This window comes from Podarcis liolepis (genome assembly GCF_965112155.1).
Source record: "Podarcis liolepis genome assembly, chromosome: 3".
Taxonomy (NCBI): Eukaryota; Metazoa; Chordata; class Lepidosauria; order Squamata; family Lacertidae; genus Podarcis; species Podarcis liolepis.
In genome coordinates, this window is record NC_139557.1 from 41,932,456 (window position 1) to 41,956,574 (window position 24,119).

The 24,119-nt window shown below is 40.8% G+C and overlaps 1 protein-coding gene across 1 annotated transcript in view; it reads right to left on the reverse strand.

The window, feature by feature from the left end:
* Positions 1–338: 338 nt before the first annotated feature.
* Positions 339–24,119, reverse strand: part of ELOVL4 (ELOVL fatty acid elongase 4) — a 45,970-nt gene continuing 22,189 nt past the window's right edge. The window contains exons 2-6 of the mRNA XM_083497492.1: positions 20,322–20,509; positions 16,989–17,069; positions 6,899–7,070; positions 4,154–4,281; positions 339–3,130 (exon numbers count right to left, since the gene is read on the reverse strand). Of these exons, the coding sequence (XP_083353618.1) occupies positions 2,861–3,130; positions 4,154–4,281; positions 6,899–7,070; positions 16,989–17,069; positions 20,322–20,509 (839 nt within the window). The 3' untranslated portion in view covers positions 339–2,860. The remainder of the gene's footprint in view (positions 3,131–4,153; positions 4,282–6,898; positions 7,071–16,988; positions 17,070–20,321; positions 20,510–24,119) is intronic.

A 24,119-nucleotide genomic window follows, 5' to 3' on the forward strand; every position in this document is an offset into this window, starting at 1 on the left:
CATTGCCATCAGTGCCAACAAGTGCTTTGTTTACAAGCTACGCAGGATTTGGGTTCCCAGCAGCAATATTCTGGTGGAATTGCACCATAGGGTTAGTGTATGTTCTCATGGATATGAATCTACAATACACAAAGACCTAGGAGACTGTGGTATGCAAAAAAATCAAACCAAATGAAATCAAAGTCAAAAGCCACGCCACCCTGGAAGAGAATATTCTCAGTACGACTGGCAAAGTCAATTATGTTGTCTGAAACAGGTGTTTTCCCCCTCCACCTGGATGATGACAGAACACCACCCCATGCTGAAATCCCATTAGATTATAAAAAGGACAAAAGATCTGCAAACATCTTTTACTTTTTATTTCTATACATTAAGGGAATAATCCAGACAAGGTTGAGCACATGCAAGTCCCATTGATTTCAATGAAAAAGTTAAGCCCATGCTTAATTCTCCCCCAATAAAATCAACAGCCCTTTAGCGTATCATGTCCCAAGATGTTTGTTGCCTGCAGGAGCAGCTGGCGGGGTTGAGCTGCATTGCGTACTTGGCTTCCCAACATGGAGTTCACTGCCAGTAACAGAGGCAGTTGAGTAACAGTTGAGGTTGTGGGGAGTTCAGCAGGTTGTTGGTACTGGAGCCAACCCACTGCTTGTGCTACTGTGCCTGCTGAAAACCAAGCTACCTGCAGTCACCCCCTCCCTATTAACAGCAGTGACCCCCACATTCAGAAGCCAGGTGAGCAAGGTCACCCCACTCTGCTCTGCCAGCTGCCTACAACAACACCCACCTTTCGGCTCCATTTTGAAAAGCACAAAAGAAACAAGCCTAATCAGAGAAGCTACTTGATGGTCCCAGACCAGTTAAGATTTAAGAGATCTGCTGTGTATTTCCACAGTGTCATCCTTAACAGGTTTATTCAGAAGTAAGTCTCACTGTGTTCCATGGGCCTACTCCCTAGTTAGGGCTGCAGCCCACGTCAGTATTTTCATACCCAGTTTGGGTTACTTTGGGAGACCAGCCTGCCAAATTAACCTGTAAAGATGATCTGTGTCCAGACATTTATAACCTTTCCAATTATACTTTTGGATTGCTTTGGGAGTGTTTTGGGCAAAACCAATAAGCCAGAGACATAGTAAATATTAGGACATACGGGGGGGGGGTTGTTCTCCTATCGTTTTTACAGACAATACAAGATGGGTAAAAGTAAAAACAGAATGTCCTGCGAGCTTCTGTCTCAACTAAATAGCTTTATTTTCATGATATAAAATACATTACTAGAGAGAAATCTCTTTCTCATAAATATATGAGGATGGCTCTGGTATTCAGAGCAGAGAAATCTAACGACCTCCTCAGTTCTAGTTCCAGCTGTGCCTCAAACTCAATCCAAGCTGGAGCAAATCATGACTTCTCTCCACATCCATTTCCAGGGCTGTGCAAATGGAGGATCCTTACTGTACTTTCTTCACAGTTGTGCAATAAAATGTATCCAGTCCATAGTGGAGTCGAACTTGAGGTACTCTGACAATAAGCGTTAGAGGCAAGCCATAATGGTGCAGCAGAAGGAATGATGAGCAGAACAGCCATGGAAATTAGACTTAGAGAAGCTGATATGGAAGGGATGGAATCTTAACCAGCCAATATTGCTCTTGCAGTGACATGACTGCAAGAAGAATCAATTACGAGTCTATTTGTACAGTACCTGTAAAAAGACCATGAGCCCGCAAGTTATTACAGTACTAGAGGCAAGACCACCTTGTGAGTAAACAGTTCACAACAATATTATCTACAGTGCATTTGCTCATGACATTTAAGCACTTGGGCCCCAATTTAACTAAATTTAATCATGACTTAAGTCCCGCTGAACCCAATGGAACAAGCTGGTCGTGGCTAACTTGAGTTCTATTGTTGGGTGGAGGCTTTCAGCTGCAAGACTCTATGCTGATGAATTTCTCCTCTTTATATTTAACATGCCCAGTACTAAATAAGTAGGCCATTAGCAAAATAAAAACTTGAGTTCTGTCCTCCCCTCTACCACAATATAACATCCAACCATTTTAAGCATTAGCACCATGGGTTTCATGCAACTGGAGACAACAAACAATAGTTTCATGACATCTTAGAAACAAGGATTGTCTTAGACTTAGACCATGGTTTGTCATTTGTTTCAGATACAGACCTTTCAAATATGTCCTCTTCATTAATGAGAAAATACATTTAAAAAAATAATAATTAAATACTTTTTTTCTAATTAGAATAGAACAAAATTTATATTGGCAGACTGTAGTTCAAAAATTAGTATTTAATGTTAGGTGTTACTTTCAAAAAATGAAGAGGTAGGTGCATTTCCACACAAGAGAAGTTGTAACAGATATAGTGGACAAATTAGGGTAACATGTAGTTTAAGAGACTATAAAACAAAACTATGATAAAAGAGGGCAAGAATAAATCCATGTCCTAATTAGGGAATGATTTGGTCTTAAAACAAATGATAGGTTCAGAAAGATTTATACAATATTCGTATTTTCAAAGAAATGTCTGCTCCAACAAGTCAACTGTACCCTTGGTCAATTGTAGTATTAACCGTTGGATTGACAGGATATGCTTCAGCAATTCTTTCTTACATTACCAACACCAGCAGTCTAAAAGTTTACATAGAGATCATGAGAGTCTTAATAATTACATAATTACAATAGAATTTTTTAAGTTGAAGGGTTGTTGTTAAAACGATCTTCATAAATAATGTTTTCTATCTCTTCAATAACCTAAAGGTCAATTGGTATAGATAGGATAACGTTTCTTTCTCTTTTACAACCAATTTGGAGACTCCTCACTGCCAACAATGGTTAAGGCCTGGATCGAGTTACTCTCCTTTTGCTTTTTTCTGCTTTTTTCCATTTTCCACAACTAGACCATTTTCTGGTTTGCTTATACCATTTGCCACAACACCATTGGTAATCTTGCCATTCTTTACAGGCTGCTTGGGCATCTTGTATGTCCGATAGTAGAAGTTACCAAACAAGATAATGAAAGTGCTGGCATAGAAAATGACGCCCCAGTGCATCCATTTAGGAAAGGGACAATCAATATAAATAGACATGGCCGTGTGGCCAATTGTCACGTGGAACTGAATCTGAAAAGGTAGAAAAACAGAATGTCAAAGATCCTGATCAATAAGCTTCTGCTCAATTGCATTTTATAATGTTTTTTGGGGAAAATCTGAATACTAGACAGATATTGAAAAGAATTAACAGGCAAATTGCAAAACTGAAGGTATACTTTTAAAAAATGATTCACCAACACGTCACAGAGAAATGATAATAGCTATTAGGTGGAAACGGAAAAAGAAGACATGTTTCTCCTATTCTGCTATTCATAATATTCATGACCAACAACTAGGCTTTACTGTACTTTTCGGAGCTGTTCTGCAGTGGCTCTTCAAACTCTGCTGAGTGACAACCACCACAATCCCTGGTCATTGCCCCTGCTGCCTATGGCTGATGGGAGATGGAACCTGAAGCTGGAGGGCCACAGGTTCCCCATGCCTGGTCTACAGCCATGTATTTCGGAGAAGGGGGTGGTGGTCCATAAATCATCTCCCCTAATCTGGGTTGTTCCTCTGCCAGCAATATGGAGGGATTAATCTGGTCTTTAAAATCCAGAAAAGACTTGCATAAGAATAGCCTGCTGGATCAGGCCAATGGCCCAGCTAGTCTGGCATCCTGCTCCCCCAGTGGCCAACTTTTCATGTGTAAGACAACTATTTCATGCAGCCAAACCCTTTGTGCACAGTGTTATCACTGGATTCAGTGTGAACAGATTTAGATGAATTACCGTATACTTTCCATTCTACAGTTATTTCTAAGAAATTCTGCATGCAAATAGGTATGTAAGATACTGTTTTGGTTCATACTCATTACCTGGAGCTATTTCTACACATTTTATTTCATTGTATTCAATTCTATTCTTTCATCTGGCTAGAATACCGATCTCATTCTTGGTTGCTCTTTCATGTCTATGGTGTGATCTGAGTACAGAGCATCTTGTTTCAAGAGGTACATGTGTGGATGCATGACATCCACCTAGCTTTAAAGTTCTAGCATTCAAGGTTCTAAGTATCCTAGGTAATAGGTTTTTTTTAAAAAAAATTACTTACCAGCTGCATTATGGTCAAGTATCGTTTCCACCAAAGGTACTTGTGAAATTTTGGGCCACAGGCAGCTAGTCCATAGTACATGTACATAATAACATGGATAAAAGCATTGATTTGTGCTCCAAAAAAAGCTGTCGAGAGGAAGAAACAAAGAACAATGTTATCTGAAAGTTGCAAGAGGTGTAACCTCATATTCTCCTTATTTCTATTATTCCCGTTACACATTAAAGTAAAAGCTGAGATAATTTGGTTTCATAGTACATTATGATAATTACAGCCTAGTATTCAAAGTGGAAAGGTATTTTCTGTTCTAAATATAAAATATGGGAAACATTTGCAATGTACATCATATATCAGCTCATGGGGGGCAACCTCAGTGGCTGACAGAGATCTGTTCTCCCTCCTTCCGTGTGAGTGCACCTGCACATAGGCAATAAGCTGAACCATCATGGACAACACCCCATATTGCCACTCAGTCCTCGCCTTTTACCCTTCTCCTCCATTTGCAGGCACTGTACCCAGTCTAGCAGAATGTCCAAATTCTTATTCTTAGTTGTATGACATCATAAATATACATGGGGCTTTATAGAGTATAATATAAACAGGAAAAGGCGGAGGTTCCTGTCTTGAGGACCTTACCATCTAAATTAGCCTCTGTTGCATTACAACCCTGCTCTGACCTTTTACTCCCTTGCATGACACCCTGTGGCTTGTCTTGAGCCACACATCACCTGTAGGTAATAAAATGAGTGTTCTGGGATGGGGGGGGGGAGGTAAGGGCTGGTGTGTAAGCTGCAAAAGGTTGCCAAGTTCATTCAGTCATGCTTGCCAGGTCACAATGTGTCAGCAAAGCACCAATGATGGATGCAGCTCCACTGCTGTAAGTTGTCCCCTCCCTTTTGGGTTCTCATACCAGTCTCAAAGTAGACCCAATGTAACCACTGGACTTAATTAATGTCAGTGAGTCCACTCTGAGGATGACTTATTCAGTTATCACCTGAAATATTTTAACCACAGTGTATTTGCGATGTGCTGACTGTTAAATAATATCAACTGTTTTAAAAATACAGGGGGCATAAACAGAAATCACTCTTATTAGTTTACAGTGAACTCAGTAAGGAATGATGCCCAGGGAAGTCTGCACAGGATTACAAACTGTTCTCAAAATTCCAATATAGTTGCAAAATCAAATTGCATACTCTGGAAAAAAACAACAAAAAAAAAACCAGAAAAAGCCCCAAACCAAAACTATTTTGCAAAGGGCATTTTTCTATCTGGATCCAGAAGGAAGAAGTCATTCCTGTGCTCTCCTAATTAATGATGGTTATCAAGCTGTATGACATGATTAGCATGAATAGTCTTTGAAGAACTTATAATTTAAGAAAGGCAAAGCAAACCAAGGTCGGAACTACGGTATTACAGGAAATGAAGATGTTCCAAACGAGTTGATGTGAATATAAGATGAGCAAAATGTCTGGGAAATAATTACAGGGTTCTGCATTGTGTGTTTGCAAACAATTTCTGTGTTTAGAGTATAATTTATAGCTGTTGCCTGCTTTATATACTAGGCTTGCTAACAGGCACACATACATATATATACTTATGCATATATAAAATGTAGTGAATCTGCTGATCATACTTTTCTGGAAGTAAATCCCATTGAAATGAACAGGACTTAATTCTGAATAAACATGAATAAGCTTGGGCGTTACATCCTTTAATCACCATGGAAATATTCTGGAATAAGCAAGGCAGAATAAAATAATCTCTTCTTTCTCATGGTTGCTGAATTTTAGATTGAGCAAGCCAGATGTATGTGTTGCTTCACACAGCAAGTTTACTTAAATGAAAAAAAGAAGAATTTGCATGTGAAATCCGAATCATGCATTCGTGCCCATGTGAACAGTTTCCTAATTCCTAGTAGTGCAGTCATATACCGTATTTTTCGCCCTATAGGACGCACTTTTCCCCCTCCAAAAATGAAGGGAAAATCTGGGTGCGTACTATGGGGCGAATGCAGGCTTTCGCTGAAGCTTGGAGAAGCTTGGAGTTCCTGCAGGGCTGTCTAGGCTGCGGATAGTAGCCTGTTTCCCGGAGCGCCGGGCGTGCTGAAAGCAGAGCGCCCGGCGCTTAGGGAACTCATCCGCAGCCTAGGCAACCCTGCGGGAGTTCCCGCAGGGCTGTCTAGGCTGCGGATAGCAGCCTGCCACCCGGCGCGAGGGGCGCCCTGAAGCAGAGCGCCCCTCGCGCCGGACAGACTTCTGCAGCGTGGGGAGTCCTGCAGGAGTTCCCCGCAGGGCTCCCCACGCTGCGGATAGCAGCCTGCCGCCCGGCGCGCAGGGCACCCTGAAACAGTGCACCCCGTGTGCCGGGCAGACATCGGCCAGCCCCACAAGCTCGGGGGACAGCAGGGAGGCGCAGCACTGCCATCCTGCTGTTCCTCAACCTGGTTCGGTTTCCCCGACCTGGTTTTGGGGGGGAAATAAAGGGGGGGGAATTCCCTTTATTTCCCCCCCAAAAAACTAGGTGCGTCCTATGGGACGAAAAATACGGTACTTCTTTCCTCCCCCTCATTTCCCAGAGAAGGAAGGAATCTACCCTTTAACTTTAGCATTCCAGAATTGAAAGGGCATTCCATTACTCCAGAAGGAAACAATATTTACAAGCTACTGTCAAAATGAATATTCGCTTCCAGGTAGAGTCCCCACTTTGTACTCCTTATTTGGGAAGATAAACAAGACTACTCACCTTGCCCTCCTGCAACCCATTTTATGCCAATCCACCACAAAGTAAACATAGTGTAATGGTGATAGACATGAAGAAAACTGATTTGGTTAAATTTTTTTCTTAGGATGAAGAATACTGTATCCAGATACTCAATTCCTTTTGATACGAAGTACCACCATAAAGCCCCAGCTATCTGTAATACAGAAAGAAGAGCGTAAGAATTCATATACCAATTTGGAGTTCAGATACACGGACCATGTAGCCCAGTGTCTGCCATTACATAGACCTCTAGAGCTGAAGTCACTTAACTGAGGTTCTCCAAATATTGTACTACAATTCTCATCAGCCCTCACCAGCACAGACAATTGGTCCCAAAGGGATGCTGAAATTCAGCAACATCTGGAGGGCCAAAGATTCCCCACGTTTCTCTACAGTCTTGTTCACTACTACCTGATTCTTTGTTTAGAGTTTCTACAAGTTTATTTGTGGCTTCATTTCAAAGAGGTAAATAAAAAAGAAATCGTTTTTGTGCATTCTCTTTCTCTTAGGGGGGAAAAGGGCTTTTATAAACAAGATTGTGTTCTGTGAAGCCATTCATTGTGTGCTGTTCACTCCTTGAAATTAATAGACATTAATATATGCACACCCCATCCAGCCCCCTCATCTCACAACAACAAAGATAAAACTGTAGCTTCAGAGACATGAATAGGACTTCAACTTAAACAAAACAAAACAAAACAAAACAAAACAGAAAAACCCTCTCAAAACGTATTGTAGTAATCTGACTATGAAAGAACTAAATGTAGAACACAGTTTATTATTATGAGCTGGAACAAGACTCCAGTCAGTTTCTCCCCAGTTTCTCTAGAAAATAAACAGCCAATGTTCTTAGTCTACAAATAAAGTGAATTTTATTCATACTGCAGTCTTTAGCTACTGCTGGAAGCAAGCCCTATTTAATTCAATGGGGCTTATTTCTGAGTAGACATGTATAAAATCATGCTGTTAAATGGTGTTCCTATAACAAACAGCTGAAGCCTTAACTGATATTAATGTATTAGGAAAATGGACTTTGAAAAGACAACCTTCTCCATATGCCCACCAAAATGGCTGCAGAGGGTGGGGCTCTTCAGCAGATGGAGGCAAAAAGGAAGGAGAGGGAGGGGGAAATTGATTGTGAGAATGGATGCTTCATTTGACAATGGATTTCACCCTTTACATTTTGTTATTTATTTTATTTTGATTCTTTAGAAGCTGAGTGTACCACAGCTGCAGCACTGAAACCACAAGACACTAATGCAGATCTTTTAAAAAGGCCATTTTGTGACTCTTTTGCTTTTTTAATCTTTTAAAAATTCTTTTATGGCTATAAATAAATAGGTAAACAAAGGGCCCATGATTCCAGCACTGTTGCACACTCCTCCCCAGTTTTATTTTTCAAAAAGCAGCAAGCATGTCGTCTTGGAACAAGGCAACCTCCCTCTACAAAAGAAAATATTGTTACAGTTCACTTTGACTGTCCAAATAACCTGTGGCACACTTTTAATTTAACCCCTTTAAGGTAAAACACCTTGGATTTAAAGTACTCATAACAAAATAAATGCACACTTACAGGTGTTCTAAGTCTGTAAACTGTTAATGGCACAACCTTATGTATGTTTATTCAGAAGTAACTGCTACTGAGCTCAGTAAGGTTTCTTCCCAAATAAGTGTCCATAGGAATTGAGCTTAAAGCACTTAAACTGGGCTGGGGTGACCCTATACACTATGCATGAAGTTACATCCTTTGAGTATATTGGATTAATAGATTATTAATAGGACAAGCAACAGGATAGTAATTATAGTAGGTAACTCCTTCCTGGCTGTTCAGTCTTTCAACACTGCAATACTAATAATAGGTAGTTATTCTACTTAGTGACCGTTAGTTCTTTGATTACAGGAAAAGTTTTTTGTAACGGTCCCTTATTTGATCTGTCTTACACATGAAGAAGGCTGCAGGCTCTAGTCAAGATTCTATAATCTACCATGGAAACCTGATGGATCCATACCTTTATTTGTTTTTTAGAGCTCCATTCATCTTTACATTTAAAACAGCATTTTACAAATAATAGTGTATTACCACTCTGCCATTCAACTCGAAAGAGTGAAACAGTTTTTTCTTTTCTCCATATTTTGAACATTTCTTCCTTGGGCATTTCTAATTAACACTGAAGAACCAAAAAGACCAACTACTTTGGATAAGGTTTAGGAAGAAAGAACATGTCAAAGAAGCATTAAAGAGTTTAGCTAATTCTGCACTGGTGATCTGGCAAATCAGATGAAAGCACTTTTTGCTTTTGGTTGACTATATTTCTCACATTCTGAATTCTTGCCTCTTTCCCCAGACACTTTTGATATCAATGGTCCTCAAAATTGAGTGGGATATAAATAAAACCAGTTTGTTTCCTTCCCTGCTTGTTGCCAGACTTGCTCTGAGTCTTAGAAGGCAAACTATTTGGGATGCATGCGGGTGTAATGGGAAAGGAGAGGGAAGATGAAGGGAGACTCCTACAGAGCTAGGAGTTCCCAGATATAAAGGTTATTCAAAAGTGGTTTTAAAATGCACATTGCTCAAGAAGTAGCATTGTTTGCCCTGAGCCAGATAGTCATGTATTTAACTCCCACATCAAAGCTTGTGCTAACACCCACTAATGATAGCTATAGTAGCTCTGAAGAGCGCTGCACTGATTAAGACACCACCTTTTGGGAGAAGATAAAAAACAGAATGCTACATTCATTTTCATTAACTGATCAAATAAAGTTGTGACACTTACAAAGAATATTCAAGATTCTTACTTAACGTATATACAGCAAGTACTAAGGGTTGTTTCCAATGTTAGTCTTATTCAGAGTATACCCATTTAAATTGATAGGCATGACTACTAACATAGGTCCATTTATTTCAATGGGTCTACCTGGAGTATGACTTAGTTGCATACAACCCTAGGAACTTTAACATGCTGCTTCTCTTACAGGAACTTGAGTGACACAACCTGTGCTTGAAAGATGGATGTTTAGGAGACTTGCAACTTCTGGATAAAAGTTTGTAACTTTTATATTACAAACGTTTACTATTACTATATGATCCTAACTAACCTAAAAGGAATGATCAATGCTTCTCTTACCTACGAAAAATACTATTGTGGGTGATTGTGCAGTCATTTTCCAGAAATGCATGCCTTTCCCTTCTCTGTTATGCGGAGTGCTTGCATTCAAAGTACATCTATATTAAGTTTGCCATATGTCCAAAAAATACCGGAAATGTACAGAAATTGGACGCTGGGGAAACTTTTTTAAATGTTAGAGATCTCCGGAATTTCCTGAACGTATGGCAACTCGGGTGTTTTCGGTTTTCTGGTTTTTTAAAAAAATTCCAGGGGAGGTTGTGACCCAGCAGCAGTGGAAGTGATGAGAGGTCACTTCCCTTAGCCAGGGAGGGGGGCAGAGTGAGGAGTTGTGGGACAGAGGAAGGCAATGCAGAGGCCTAGCCGCCCCTAGCGTGTTGAAAAAGGGACCCTGTGCCTTTCGGTGGTGTCAGGAATTTTACTTTTTGAAATATGGCAAGCCTAATCTATATATCAAGATGTATTTGATGGTGTGCACCACGTGGATGGCCAAATAGCTGCCCCTGTTGTTTTTTTACATAGCAATCTCTGCCCCTTCAATATACAATATAGCTGTATTTTTAATTAGGTGACTTTGCTAAGGTCAATATGCTGGCATCTTTGCATTAATTTTGTTCCCGCAGTCACTTCTGCTGTGGACTGAAGGTGCAATTATCACCACTGTAATATGCTTCAGAAACCTAACTCTGGAAATGTCAAGGGGACAAGTAGAACCCACATTATTTTTAATATGTATATAAGTTGAAAATATACTATTAAATCTGGAAACATTTGCCCTTTGTTTGCCCTTCTGGATCTGGAGTAAAAATGTGTGACAAGGTATAGACTAGACTCTCTTCAAGGGTATGTAAATATCTTAAATAAAATTATAAACAAATACCGCTTGGGGAGAAAACTTTAATTGCTATGGTCTGGGTTCACATGTCATCTAAACTATAATTTAAATAAACAATTTAATTTCATTTCCCCAAAGCAAACTATGAGCAGTAAATGAAGACCAAACCTTGGCTTCTGCGTATGATTTGTTTAAAGAAAAACAAACTGTGAGCCTGGGTTCAGAGAACATGGCAAGGCACACCATGGCTTTCTTCCCACCTGCAAAGTAACAGCAGAAGGAGAGGAGGAGCCATTTCAGCAGCATGCGCCAACACACTAATGGTTCACATTAAACCATGGTTTATTTTAACCATGGTTTATTTTAACTATGGTTTAATGTGACATGTAAACCATGGCCATATGAGAAATCGCACTGTGTTTTAGCAGAAATGACTAAAATTTAAGTGCATTTAGGAACAGAGAACAACAATTCAATCAGAAGGATGTCCTGATTGGTTCAGGTAGGACTGCAGTCTTAATATCCTAGAGGAATTATCCAGAGAAAGTTAAGTGTGCCTAAGGCTGCCATTCATGCACCATGGGATTAATCCCCATTGAGCACACTGAGCTTATTTCCAAATCAACTGATCAGGCCGCATGCCTGATGGGGATCAAAAGAACATGGTTAACTGCTTCAGTCATAAACCTATCAATCATTCTCTGTATTAGCAAACTCACTGTTGTTTTGCTCTGACCAGAATGAAATGCCAAACCAAAACTGAAGAGCAGGTATTCCTAACTGTGGAAGAGTGATTAAAAAGAAATGAGATGCACAACATTCTATCTGCCTCTGTTGCATTCCATAAGGACTTTGCAGCTAGGAGACAGAAATGGTGAGTGAAAACAAACAGGCACTGTTCTCTAAAAGGGTCTTCATGATGTGTAGCGTTTGGTTCCTTTGTTTGATAGTCAATAAGCTCAGGACTGTACGAAGCCTAGAACTCCGCCATTCAGATGCACAATTATTCTCCTGACATGGGAACGCAACTGACCACATACTTCCAAACTCCTTTTAATTTTCCAGCTCCAAATAATTTAAATTCCCCATGACTGCTTATGCCTAGATTTCCCACAGATCTACAAATACACCTTGTGACCTTTCAGACCTTTAAGAACATTAAATAAATGCAGATTTTATTTTACTACCCCGTTGTAAGTCGTCTGCTTTACTTTTTTGTGGGGCTTTTTTTTTTTTGCTGAGATCCAAAGTGAAATAAAAACTGTAATTTAGCCAGCATTACACCTGAGGATATATGTAACTATTATTATCTCAGTTTTCATATGAGCAAGAGAAGAGCGGGCAGGGGAGATAAAGTATTTAGCAAGATTGCCCAAGGCCAGAGACGCAATCACTGACACAGATGAGAACATACAGTTTTACATGTATTATGCTTTCTGCACTGTGGTAATAGGTTAAGAACAGGCAAGTTGCATTGTTGGAAACAGCAGCAAAAAAAGTAGGAACACAATTGTTGAATTGTGCTATAAACTTATAATAAAAGCTAGTTTGACAGACAGTAATGACATAATAACACATTCTAAAATGCCTAAAATGTTCTAAATATCAGAATTATTTCAGAAATGTGTTTAACTATTCCCCTGTCCCAGCAAGCATTGATACATGTAAAATCTAAGTCTGTTAAGACACCAGATGGCATAGAAAGATTACATTAACAACTACGATTAAAGGGTCAGTGAGAGGTCCCTGATCTTCATACCTTGCACTTCAGAGTCAACTTCACGTTTGTGATAACTGATTTCACTGGGAGTTCTTTTAACAGTAGGTTTTTGCTTCCTTTGTTCTATGCCTGAGTAGTGCCAGCACTAGCCTTTTTTGAATGGGTACTACATAGCTTGTGGTGGGGTTTGCCGGGAGGTGGGGGACTAATGACAAGAAGGGGGGAAATAATAAAGTACAATCTACCAGTAAGCAGAATTTGCAGAGCACAACTTCTTTTGCATTGTTTCATTTTAAGGAAAAGAGCTACACTTTGATCTAAATGAACACAGAGCACTTTTGTGCACAGAGAAGCACAGTTTTAGTAACTCACCTGTGTAAACTGGCTTCCTCCATTTAAATGGTTGGGAAAGTGTTCTCCGAAAGGGGAGCTTGTGTGCACATAGGCCTGGTTTGCACTTAATGCTAAGCCAAACTATAGCTTAGTGTGAATAAGCAAGTGTGTTGGCACCCTTAGCAAATTGTAGCCATCAACCCTCCCTTGCTTCTGCTGTTGCTGCGGTACCATGAGCTAAGCCATGGTTTGGCTTAGCATTACATGAAATCACGGGCTTGCGGTTTGTCTTGCTCCAAACAAACCATCAGTAGCAACCAAGGCATGTTCTTAGCTAACTGAATGTAGTTTAGGGAAGATAAATCACAAGCCTAGGTTTGCGTCTATGGGTTGGTTCCCACTGACAGGGAGGCACTGGCGGGAGTAAAGGAGGAGCGATGTGGGTATGTTTTTCTAACTGTGCACCAGCACACTTGCTTATTCAAGCTTAGCTTTAGCATTATGTGCAAACCAGGCAATGAAACACTGCTGGGTTGTGGCAGGGCATTACAAAGCACCCTTAATTATAAGGCAGGATGCTGAACTTTTAGAGTCAGAATGCCACACGACACAAACGTTAAAGAAGGATGATTATTTCCTAGTCTTTGCTTCCTAGTTATTTCAATATTTGCAAAAATTTAGTTAGAAAAATTAATCACACTTAGTCAATATTAAAAAAACAAGCACAACACAGAGATCTGTAATATACAAGTAATATAATCCTTGATCCAAGCATACATCTTCCTTGATCCAAATATTTAGCACCATAGAACATGTCGCACCATCACCAATATTGTGAACATTCTGCCTGAAAAGATGACACACACATCAAAGCATCATAAGTTCCTCAGCCTACAGTGTTCACAGAAGTCTTTGCTGTGAACACAGTTCCATTTTTGGTCTACTACTCCCTAAAACCCTTTCTAAAGTGTGAGCAAGGTCCATGGGAGACTATTCAATGCCGCAGAGAGATTCTTCATTTTAATTCTTAATGAATGTTGCATAGCAGCAGAGGCTACTTGATTGCGGCTATAGTATTTCTCAAAGATAGCTATCTGTGCTTGAGTGTAGGTGTTTTTCTGAACTGAGGCCAAGTGGAAATTCTGCTTCTGTGTATGACATACTAGAATTAAAAGGAGAGAGGAAACTTCTAGTCATTCGTTTGTTTCAGGGAGGGAACTAAATTATTGTTGCTAAATCCCATGATTTTATCAGTAGATTCACGTAATAGCAACTAGAATTAAGGTCCGTCAAAACATGCTGAAACAAAACTCAAATGTTGCCTCCCTAAATGTAATACAATGCAGTTGGTAGAAGCTGATACAGTTAATTTATAAATAACTAAGTACTGGAACTCCTCATTTTGAATCTGTTTTCCAGCTTTCAGTCTCTCATGGATTCACACAAATAACTGGAAATCAGTTTACAAGAGGTTATGTACAGAAATTATTTGTACATCTACATCAAAAACACAGTCCAGCTTGCTGTTACTGCAGAATTTTGGTTATTATTTTTAAAGATCAGATTCACACGTGTTCTGTGACTTAGTATTAAAGCCAACTGGCTGCCTACAATGGTTCAGCAGATTTTCGCCATAGCAACACAAACCCAAAAAGGAGTTGAAAACATGAGATTAAAAATGCCTGAATTATCAGCATCTGATCTTAGGTGTGAAACAATATTTGCATTTGAAGCTTTATCTGAATCTGCATCCCTGGGAGAGCTTCTTATGGAGCAACCTAAAGCGTCTTTCATTTTCTATGGAGTAACCTGAGGCAGCATCTTCATATCGCAACCAGGACATAAAAATTGTATAGAAATAAATGGTAATTGGGGCCCATTAACTGGTAACCCAGAAACAGTCACCATGGGGTCACTGACGAGCATGAGCTGGCACTTACTAGCAAGGAAATGTGTTTCAGCTAGGAGTGTACAACTGTCAATGAAGACAGCTTACTATGAAGTAGTCATATGATTTTTATCTATAGTAGGTGTTATGGGTGTGCAGAAAACTGTGATGATGCCTTAGCCAAAAGGGAAGGATTCTGGCCTTGTCCAAGGTGAAGCTGGATTTGTACAAGGTGCCCTGAACTGAAGCAGGGACCCTACAAAGTGCTACATAGAGCCTTGGCAATTTGTGCATCCAAAAAGCAAGTGTCTTCAAAATGCAAGAACGATAGCTAAGCTTAGCATATTTACACTTACTGTTATAAGCAACTAAGAGCCACATACTACACCTGTACAGTCATACCTTGGGATAAATATGCTTCAGGTTGAGCGCTTTCGAGTTGTGCTCCGCGGTGACCCGGAAGTAACGGAGTGCATTACTTCTGGGTTTCATCGCTTGCGCATGCGCAGACGGTCAAAATGCTGTCACGCGCATGCGCAGAAGCAGTGAAACACAACCTGTGCACGCGCAGATGCGTCTTACTTTCTGTTCGGGATGTGAACGGGGCTCCGGAATGGATCCCGTTCGCATCCCGAGGTACCACTGTAATTTGTCACCATCGTTAACATCATACACAACCACACCCCTACAGGTAATAAAAATCCATTATTGTGTTTGATCATATGTGGTGCCAACAGTAACTCAGAAGGAGGGGTGGGGAAATGGGCAGAGGTGTTGGCAGCAGCACTGGGTGTTTTCAGTTTTCCTCTTGCCAAACTCAAACACACCTTTATTGCTGCAGGCAACAGCAGAGTTACATAGCAGCTACAGTTACAGATAGGTAGCCGTGTTGGTCTGCCATAGTCAAAATAAGTGTGCATGCACACGAAAGCTCATACCAAGAACTAACTTAGTTGGTCTTTAAGGTGCTACTGGAAGGAATTTTTTTATTTTGACTATAGCAGCTACAGGTTTCCTGGAGATGTTGGGGCCTGAACCTGCGACCTTTTTCATGCAAAGCAGATGCTTGGCCACTGAGCTACAGCCCTTCCATAGTGGGAGCAGCAGCAGAGCCATAGTCTGAGGCGAGTTTGAGTTAGCAGGGATCCAGCTATGATATCGACCTGCACTGCAGCAGCTGAGCAGGGGGAAGGTTCCTGGGCACTAAGCCACTACCAGCCTCATCATGCACCAGCATCAGAGCCTCTTGCTCAGAGAAGAGGCAGAGAAGCCAGGCAGGAAGGGGAACAAGTGTGCAGAGAGAGCAAGCGAGAAATCTCCCTCTCAAGAAGCAGAAGCAACTACAAAGGATTTCGGGGTGGCGGAGGTATAGGTCTACAAGATTGAAGTTTTTCAATGCCAGCACTGAGAAACTCAAACATACTGCTCAGTGTCCGACCAAGAGGCACCTATCAAAACCACTGAATTGGTGCCCCAAAACAAAAACACAGTGGAGAAAGCAAATCCCTTTTAGTTCATCTGTGAAAGGTGCCTAGCTGTATTTGAGTTTACCCATTTGGGATTTCCCCCTCCTAAGGATTTTTTGGAGGATCAGCTAACCTCAGACCTAACTTGAGTTTGCTGAATCTTTCTTCTTGTATGTAAATTGTGTCTTTTTGGCTTTGTCTCTACAAGCATGGGATGACTTGAATTGGAAATATAGAGAATGATAGATATGCTTAAGACATTGTATCACGATTTTAAGCAAAACAAACCAACAAACCATGGATTTTTGGGTGAAACGACATGTTAGCATGCTTAAGCCAGACACTGTTATTCCCATGGAAGAGTAGCCGTGAGAGGCCCAGTCATCAAGGCCCACATCCAGGGCTCCACTGAAAATTGTCCCCTGAGTTGCTGTTTCTCTCCTCTTCAAAGTCGCTGTTGACAGATGTGGGATATTATTTTTGGTGGGAAACTGGCACAGGGCCCCAGTCTAGATTTACTGCACTTTTTATGTAAAACGTAACATGGTCCTTTAAAAAGTAAGTGTTTTGTGACAGCTTTGTATCAGTAATAGTTTGTTCTCAACAGAAAAAGAACTAGTAGCAGAAAACTGGCACAGTATGCTAATCATTCAAAAGCTGAGTTATAAATGGCAGACTTCACAATGGACGTAAGTTACTACTCACCCTGACTTCATATTCATTATCTGAATAATCCACACTCTGACAGATATAGCTGTATCCTCGAGCTTTTGATGCCAAAAGTAGCTGAAAATGTTAAATTCACAAATTAATGTTTCATAGGCTTGTTAACGATTATTCATAAAAGCAATCACTTCTTTAATTTAAATATTTCTTTGCAAATTGGCACAAAGAGGGGTCACAGTGCCTTGTAAAAGGCCTGCAGTTTAACCATATGTTCCTTCTTATTGCGAAGGACAGATGCACATTTAAATCCCCTTCAATGCACATTTAAACCCCCTGATTCTTCCAAGGAATCCTGGGAATTATTAGTTCCCCCTCACAGAGCTACAGCTCCCAGCCCCCTTAACAAACGAGAGTTCCCAGGGTTCTTTGGAGAAAGCCATGAGCTTTAAATGTGTGATATGGATCTGCCCAAAGCCTCATCTCCAGTGTGATGTGGCAATTCACTTCCAACTGAGGCCCTCACACACCTCGCCTTACAGCCTCCAGCAGCCTGTTTCTTCTCCATGTCCCTAGCATCCATATTACTCAACACAAGCAGGACGAGAGAGCTGCTCACAGGGCCTAGGCAAGCCTAGGCAGCTTAGTGTCCCAAGGTGAGGTGCAGACTTGCCTTTAAGTGACTGGTTTGTCAAGCTGATGCACTAGGCATGAGGGTGGCATTGCAGATGTTAAGGATCATTCATACTGGAGTCTCATAAGAAGCTACTCCACCCCTTCTTCAGAAGGGCAGGGTTCTGGCCTGTGGCCTTTATGTGCAAATCGAAAAGGCAAATTAAAAAAATTAACTTCTCATTTCATAGCGTCCCTCATTCAGGCATCAAACCACAGTCAACTAACTCTAAGCCTGCAAAACAACAAAACAAACTCCAAAATAAATAGAAATTCTGAAGACACCTGTCTTCCATTATTGGCTAGCTATTTAATATCTCTAATTCAAGTTTGCTTCAATAAAACTTTCACAAGTGGCTTATAGACCGCATAATTTAGAGTGCTCCCATACAGGGCCGGGTATAATCTTAACTTTGTTGGACCATAAAACCATTTGGCTTTTCTGTTGGAAGGATGAAGTGTTTGATTATGGTTCTGTACCCAATATTAACAGATGGGATTATATTTACAAAATTTATCTGCTTCATCGTTGAACTGCAACAGCGTTGAATACAGTTTTGGGGAGGATTTGTAGAACTGACTTTTGAAAACTAGCCTAAAGAAGAATTTCTCCCAATCGAGATAATCTCCAAAATAAAGATAATAGCTATTGAAATATTTCAATTTAATTTTCCGAAGGTACAGTATTACAATAATGATCTTGAGGAGAAGAAATGAAATTGGGATTCACAGTCCTATCAAACAGTTGTCTTGTTAATTTCAACTGTTACAAATTGCTTTAAAGTAAGTATGTATATCACCAATTCAGCCCATCATGTACCAGGTGTTAGGACAAGCATACAGAGCACTCAACTCAGCAGAGTAGCAAGATGGAAAGTCTAAGAAAGAGGGAGAGTCCCCCCAGAGTTAAATGGTGGGGTAGGAGAGCTGCAAACAATGGCAATATATTTCACACCTGGCAACCAATGCGCCCCTTTGGTTTTAGATAGTACATGGGTGGACAAGTCTAAAAAGCCTGGGACACAGGAGGCACTTGTTCTAGGAGGCTTAGTTTGGTCAGAATTAAGTACTTCCAGAGTTAACACTAAATACATTACTTCTGGTAAATGAGCCACCATAGCCACTAAAGGGCTGTGAAAGTTTGTGTCCAGGGCTTTTTAGACTCATCTTCCCATTTTGAAAACAAAGGGCCACATTGATTGCCTGATAAGAATTTTTTTCAGCTCTCCTATCCTACTATAAAGGTTATTCTGCAAGTGCAACCTTTTACGATGCTCAACATTCTCCAAATCAAAGCGAATCTCTCTCTGCATCTTAGATCATTATTAATGCATTCTTTATATTTTCTAAAACAATTATTTAGATTCAGGCAAGTCTGGTTTCAGACCTAGGACTGAGTCTGCCTTGGTTGCCCTGAAGGATACCCTTTACAGAGACCATGCAGCTTTCAGTACCATTCACCACGATATTCTCCTAGATCACCTCTATGAAATGGGAATTGGGGTCACTGTGCTACAGTGGTTTTGGTCTTACCTATGGGACTGAGTCCAGAGAATAGCATCGAGAGATTGCTTTGGCATTGGCATTGGAACTGTTTTATCTCCAATGCTATTACAAATTTATATGTAGTGTAGCCACAGGCGTTTCGGTGTGCTGCTCTGGTTTCGGTGTTCCATTGAGCCAGAAGCGGCTTAGTTATGCTGGCCAGATGACCCGGGGAAAGTGTCTGCGGACAAACGCCGGCTCCCTCGGCCTGTAAAGCGAGATGAGTGCCCCAACCCCAGAGTCGTTTGTGACTGGACTTAATTGTCAGGGGTCCTTTACCTTTTTTAGTCACAGGGAACAGTAATTAGGAGTTTGGGGACAAGGTGTTAGCAAGTAGGCTGACAACACTCAACTCTATTTGAATCAGGAGAGGCCCTGCACCAGTGCCAAGACACATTGGTGGGATGGATGAGGGAAAATAAGCTGAAGTTGAATCATGGCAAAACAGAGGCTCTGTACAACAGCTATGTCCATTCCTGGACCAGGAGAGCTTGATCATAGTAGTTCAGGCACTGGTGACTTCAAATTTGGATTGCCACAATGCACTCTATGTAGGGCTTTCCTTGTGATTGACCTGGAAACTACAGTCAGTGCAGAATGCTACAGAACAATTGCGGACATAATTGAGACCCTATCAGCATATAACATCTCTACTCAAGAGATACGCACTGGTTGATGGTTTCTTACCAGGCAAACTCAAAGTGGCCCAAATCCGGCCTAGCAATCTGCCAAGGCTCCGTCTCCCAATCCTAGCACTGTTGTGCTTAGTGCTGAGGTCAAGAGATAAGTGCTCTGTCCACACCCTAGAGAGCCATCTTTAAAGAATTTGTAGAGCTATTTATTCTCCTGATTTGACATTGTGGCATAGTTTGCCGCTCAGTTTCTTAGCTTTTATGAATGCAACCTTCAGCAGAACCTAATGTATACAAAGTCAAATCATTCCAGTGTTAAATCACACACAGAGACAAAAACAAAAGCCAATGTAATGATCCCAAAGGTATTTTGTGGCAAATTAAAGAATTTATGAAGAGTAAAACACATTAATCAACAGTTTGATTCAAATATACCTGAAGACACATTTGCTTTTCACAACAAATAAAAACCACTACAAAATTCTGAACTGTAAATAGCAAATCATATATGTAAAAAGAGTGGTACCTCTTTGAAAATATAGAAGTTAAGTAGAACCATTCCAAAGTTGTAAAAAATCAATAATGAGCGGAACTGGAAAGGCTCCCTTGTCTTCATCCATTTGGGACCAAGCCAAACAGTGAGGAGGTAAAGAGTACTTATAGCCAATGTGGGAAATGGAGACTGCATCAAGGGCCAGTCATCAACACGTTTGTCTAGGAAAAAACAGACAAGAAATTATTGAGAGCATGCTTTCTCATTTAAATTTGCAAAAAGCTTTCAGTTAAATAAGATTCATTGGTATAACTGCAGTGTTACACCTTATATAACATTATGATAAAAATGTGCCTATATACAATTAGGCCAAACAAGTCGTTAAAACACTTTCTGTTTCTATTACCAGTTGTAAAGTAAATTACATTGTTTAAAGTTCCAGCTGGATAACATCAGCCTTGTGCTTCCCACAGTCAAAATAAACAGTAAGAATACTTGATATTTAGAATCAGTGCTAGTCAGCGTAAAGTATATTTTCACAACATGGGTCACACACATGGTAGGAAGCAAGAGTGTGCCTTCCTTCTTCACCCACAGATCCCTCCTCTGAAATCCTTGGCTACTCACAGGGTGGTGGTGGGCAGTTACCTTTCACATCTTATTTCTTAACTTTGATTCTGCTGATAGTTGTTTTTTAATATAGCTGTGGTATCTGTAGCCTTTTAAAAATGTTTTATCGGTATCTGTAAGAACGTTTAAATGAGATGTAGGTGTATAAAATCCAATATGTCAATCCACCACATGATTGAGGCCCTTGCACATTAGAATTTATGCATGTTGATCCTGTCAAGTATGCAATCCCCTCATGGGAACTGGGACAGTCTCACTGGGGCTGGGGGAGGGGGGAGGCGCATACTTGCTCCCCACCATGCCCCTAGGACAGATGAAGGGGCAGGCATCATTCAAACTGAATCAGCCCCAGATAGCTGAAGGCAGGCAGTGCCTTCTAAAAGTATGTACAGTCGTACCTAGGTTCTCAAATGCCGAACAAATTGGCTCCTGAACGCCGCAAACCCGCAAGTGAGTGTTCTGGTTTGTGAACGTTTTTTGGAAGCTGAACATTCTTGAACATAATCCATTCCGGGAGTCCGTTCGACTTCCGAAATCGTTAGCAAACCAAAACGCAGCTTCCGATTGGCTGCAGGAGCTTCCTGCGCTCAAGGGGAAGCCACGTCTTGGTTTGCTAACGGTTTCGGGAGTCGAATGGACTCCTGGAATGGATTAAGTTCAAGAACCAACGTACCACTGTATAGTAACTCTAGAGATATCTCAGTTGTGAACTAATAGCTGTTTCTTATCTGATTGCCATGTGTGTGTGTGTGTGTGTGTGTGTGTTTATTTTATGAAAAACAAGCAAACATAAACACCAAATACCCTAGCTGTCTGCAGTACAAGCAGCGCTTTTTTCCTAGAAAGTGTAACCCCTGAAAAAACAACACTGAGTACAAGTAATTGACTAATTCGAAGCACAAACAATGTGCATTGCTTTCCCCATCCCCATCCCCAACCTATGGTCCATTGGGCTTTTCATAGAAGAGAGGAATCTATGGGGAAACATGAAAAACAGCTGAAAAGAACAAACAGAAAACTGATGTGGAACAACGCTTGGGCATTGGACTTGCTATAAAAATGACAAAATTTGTTAATGACTCTGAAACTAAAAGTAAAGAAAGGGACATTCATGCTGACTGCATCCAGCAGGGATAAAGAAACAGCTGCTTTAATGAGGCAGCGCTGAGAGGTGGGGTGTGCATGGGTGGGAACCCAAGCAGCACAAAATGACATAAAATACTATTATTATTTATTAAATTTGCATACCGCCCTTCACCCAAAGATCCCAAAGTTCACAACAGGAAAATACAAAATGAGAAAACAAAATACATAATAAAATGAAAGGAAAAACAAAAGGATATGAATACACCCCACCCCACCCCCCGGGCCACAGAAATGCAAAGCAATGGAAGCAACAAGAGTATGTCTGCTCCAGCAGTCCCTTGGGGCCCGAATGAATTAGTATTCACCTATTTCTGATATGCATCTGCTTCCGCCTTCTCAGAGTGATGCTTGAGTTAAATAGTTAAAGTTCTGTAATTGCACCTGTGTCAAGTGCAATAAAATTGATGCACTATGCAAATTTTTTTTTTAAAAAAAGGACAGGCATTCAGAATGCCATGGAGACCTTGCAGCGAAGCTTGGGTTTTATTTTATTTTATTGGCTTCTGCAAGCAAATAAATGAGTGCCTTTCCTTCCTTTATTTTATTTATATTAGGGATCATGGACATTTCTGACAAAAACAAAAACGGGAGCAGAAATTGCTAGTGATTGTTTATTTAGCCTGTGTCCAAAATGGAACTCAGTCCAGTGAACAACTGGCATGGTTGCTTTTAGCCTGCAAGCAATAGATAATTGATCATGTTTTCTCTCCATTTGCATTGTGTTTCCTTCACACTAAAATGAATGGGGTGGAATAACGTTATGACACAGATGACATAATATTGCTATGGTGAACAATGAAACAAATAGTGCAGTTTGTGTGGAAGACAAACTGCAGTGGAACAGAGGCAGTGCTGAATGTGGGGATCTGGGGCAGAATGGAAAGCGGTGCCTTCTTACCTCCCTAATTTATATACAGTGGTACCTCGGGTTACATACGCTTCAGGTTACTCTGCTAACCTGACTCCGCTAACCCAGAGACATTACCTCGGGTTAAGAACTTTGCTTCAGGATGAGAAAAGAAATTGTGCTCCAGCAACGCAGCAGCAGCGGGAGGCCCCATTAGCTAAAGTGGTGCTTCAGCTTAAGAACAGTTTCAGGTTAAGAACAGACCTCTGGAACGAATTAAGTACTTAACCTGAGGTACCACTGTACTTTTTTCTGTTAAGGGTTCTAAGGTGGCCTAAAATTTATAATATTAACATATTTTAATTTTGTGTACACAAATTCAGCGATGTAAATTTATAGTGAACACGAAAGAGAGAGAGATACATATAAAAGGGCTCTGATAGGTTGTGAGTTAGAATGGTAAAATGGTCAGGAACAGGACAATTCAAGATTTCATCCAGATCTGTCTTGCAAAAGCTTGGATAGATCCATACTGAAATAAGGACTGCTAATGCACACTGAATGTGCTTTTGAACAGGCATATGTTTGTAGTACAGCAATCAAACTGAAAAGCAGTAAGACAGAGCACTGCTAACTCCTCCACTCCTTCCTCCTGTTGCAGAATAAATTGCCCCAGTGTTACCTGCCTGAGATGAGAGGAGACATTCCACACGCCCCAGCATTAACAGACAAGAGGCGGCAGTTGAGGGGGCAGGTGAATAGTGTTATGGCTGGAAGGCTGGTCTAGATGTTAACTTTGGTTGTTTACAGCTTGTAAAACGGGATTATGTTTAATAATGGTAATAATAGTAAAAGAGGCTGCTGAAGTAGCGAAACCAGTCTCTTTGTCAAGTGAAGGTATCCAGCCAAGTCTGTTAAGTAGGTTTGTGATTGGTTGCCACCCAGAAACTACCAGTTGAAGAAGCTTCCAGAAGTTGGACTAAGGAGGGCATGCCTTGCCCCCTACACCAGCAGTGGGTGGCATCATCAGCAAGTGTCTCACCAAGAGAACAACAGACCAGACTTATCTTGAAATGGGCTGGGAAGAGACACAGAGGCTTGGCTTGATCTCTGCACTGAATTCAAAGCCATGGCTTTGGAGGGTCCCCAATGGTGGAGCAAGATCTGTGGGAGCGTTAATGTAGTGGGCTCTTCCAACTGATGCTCGG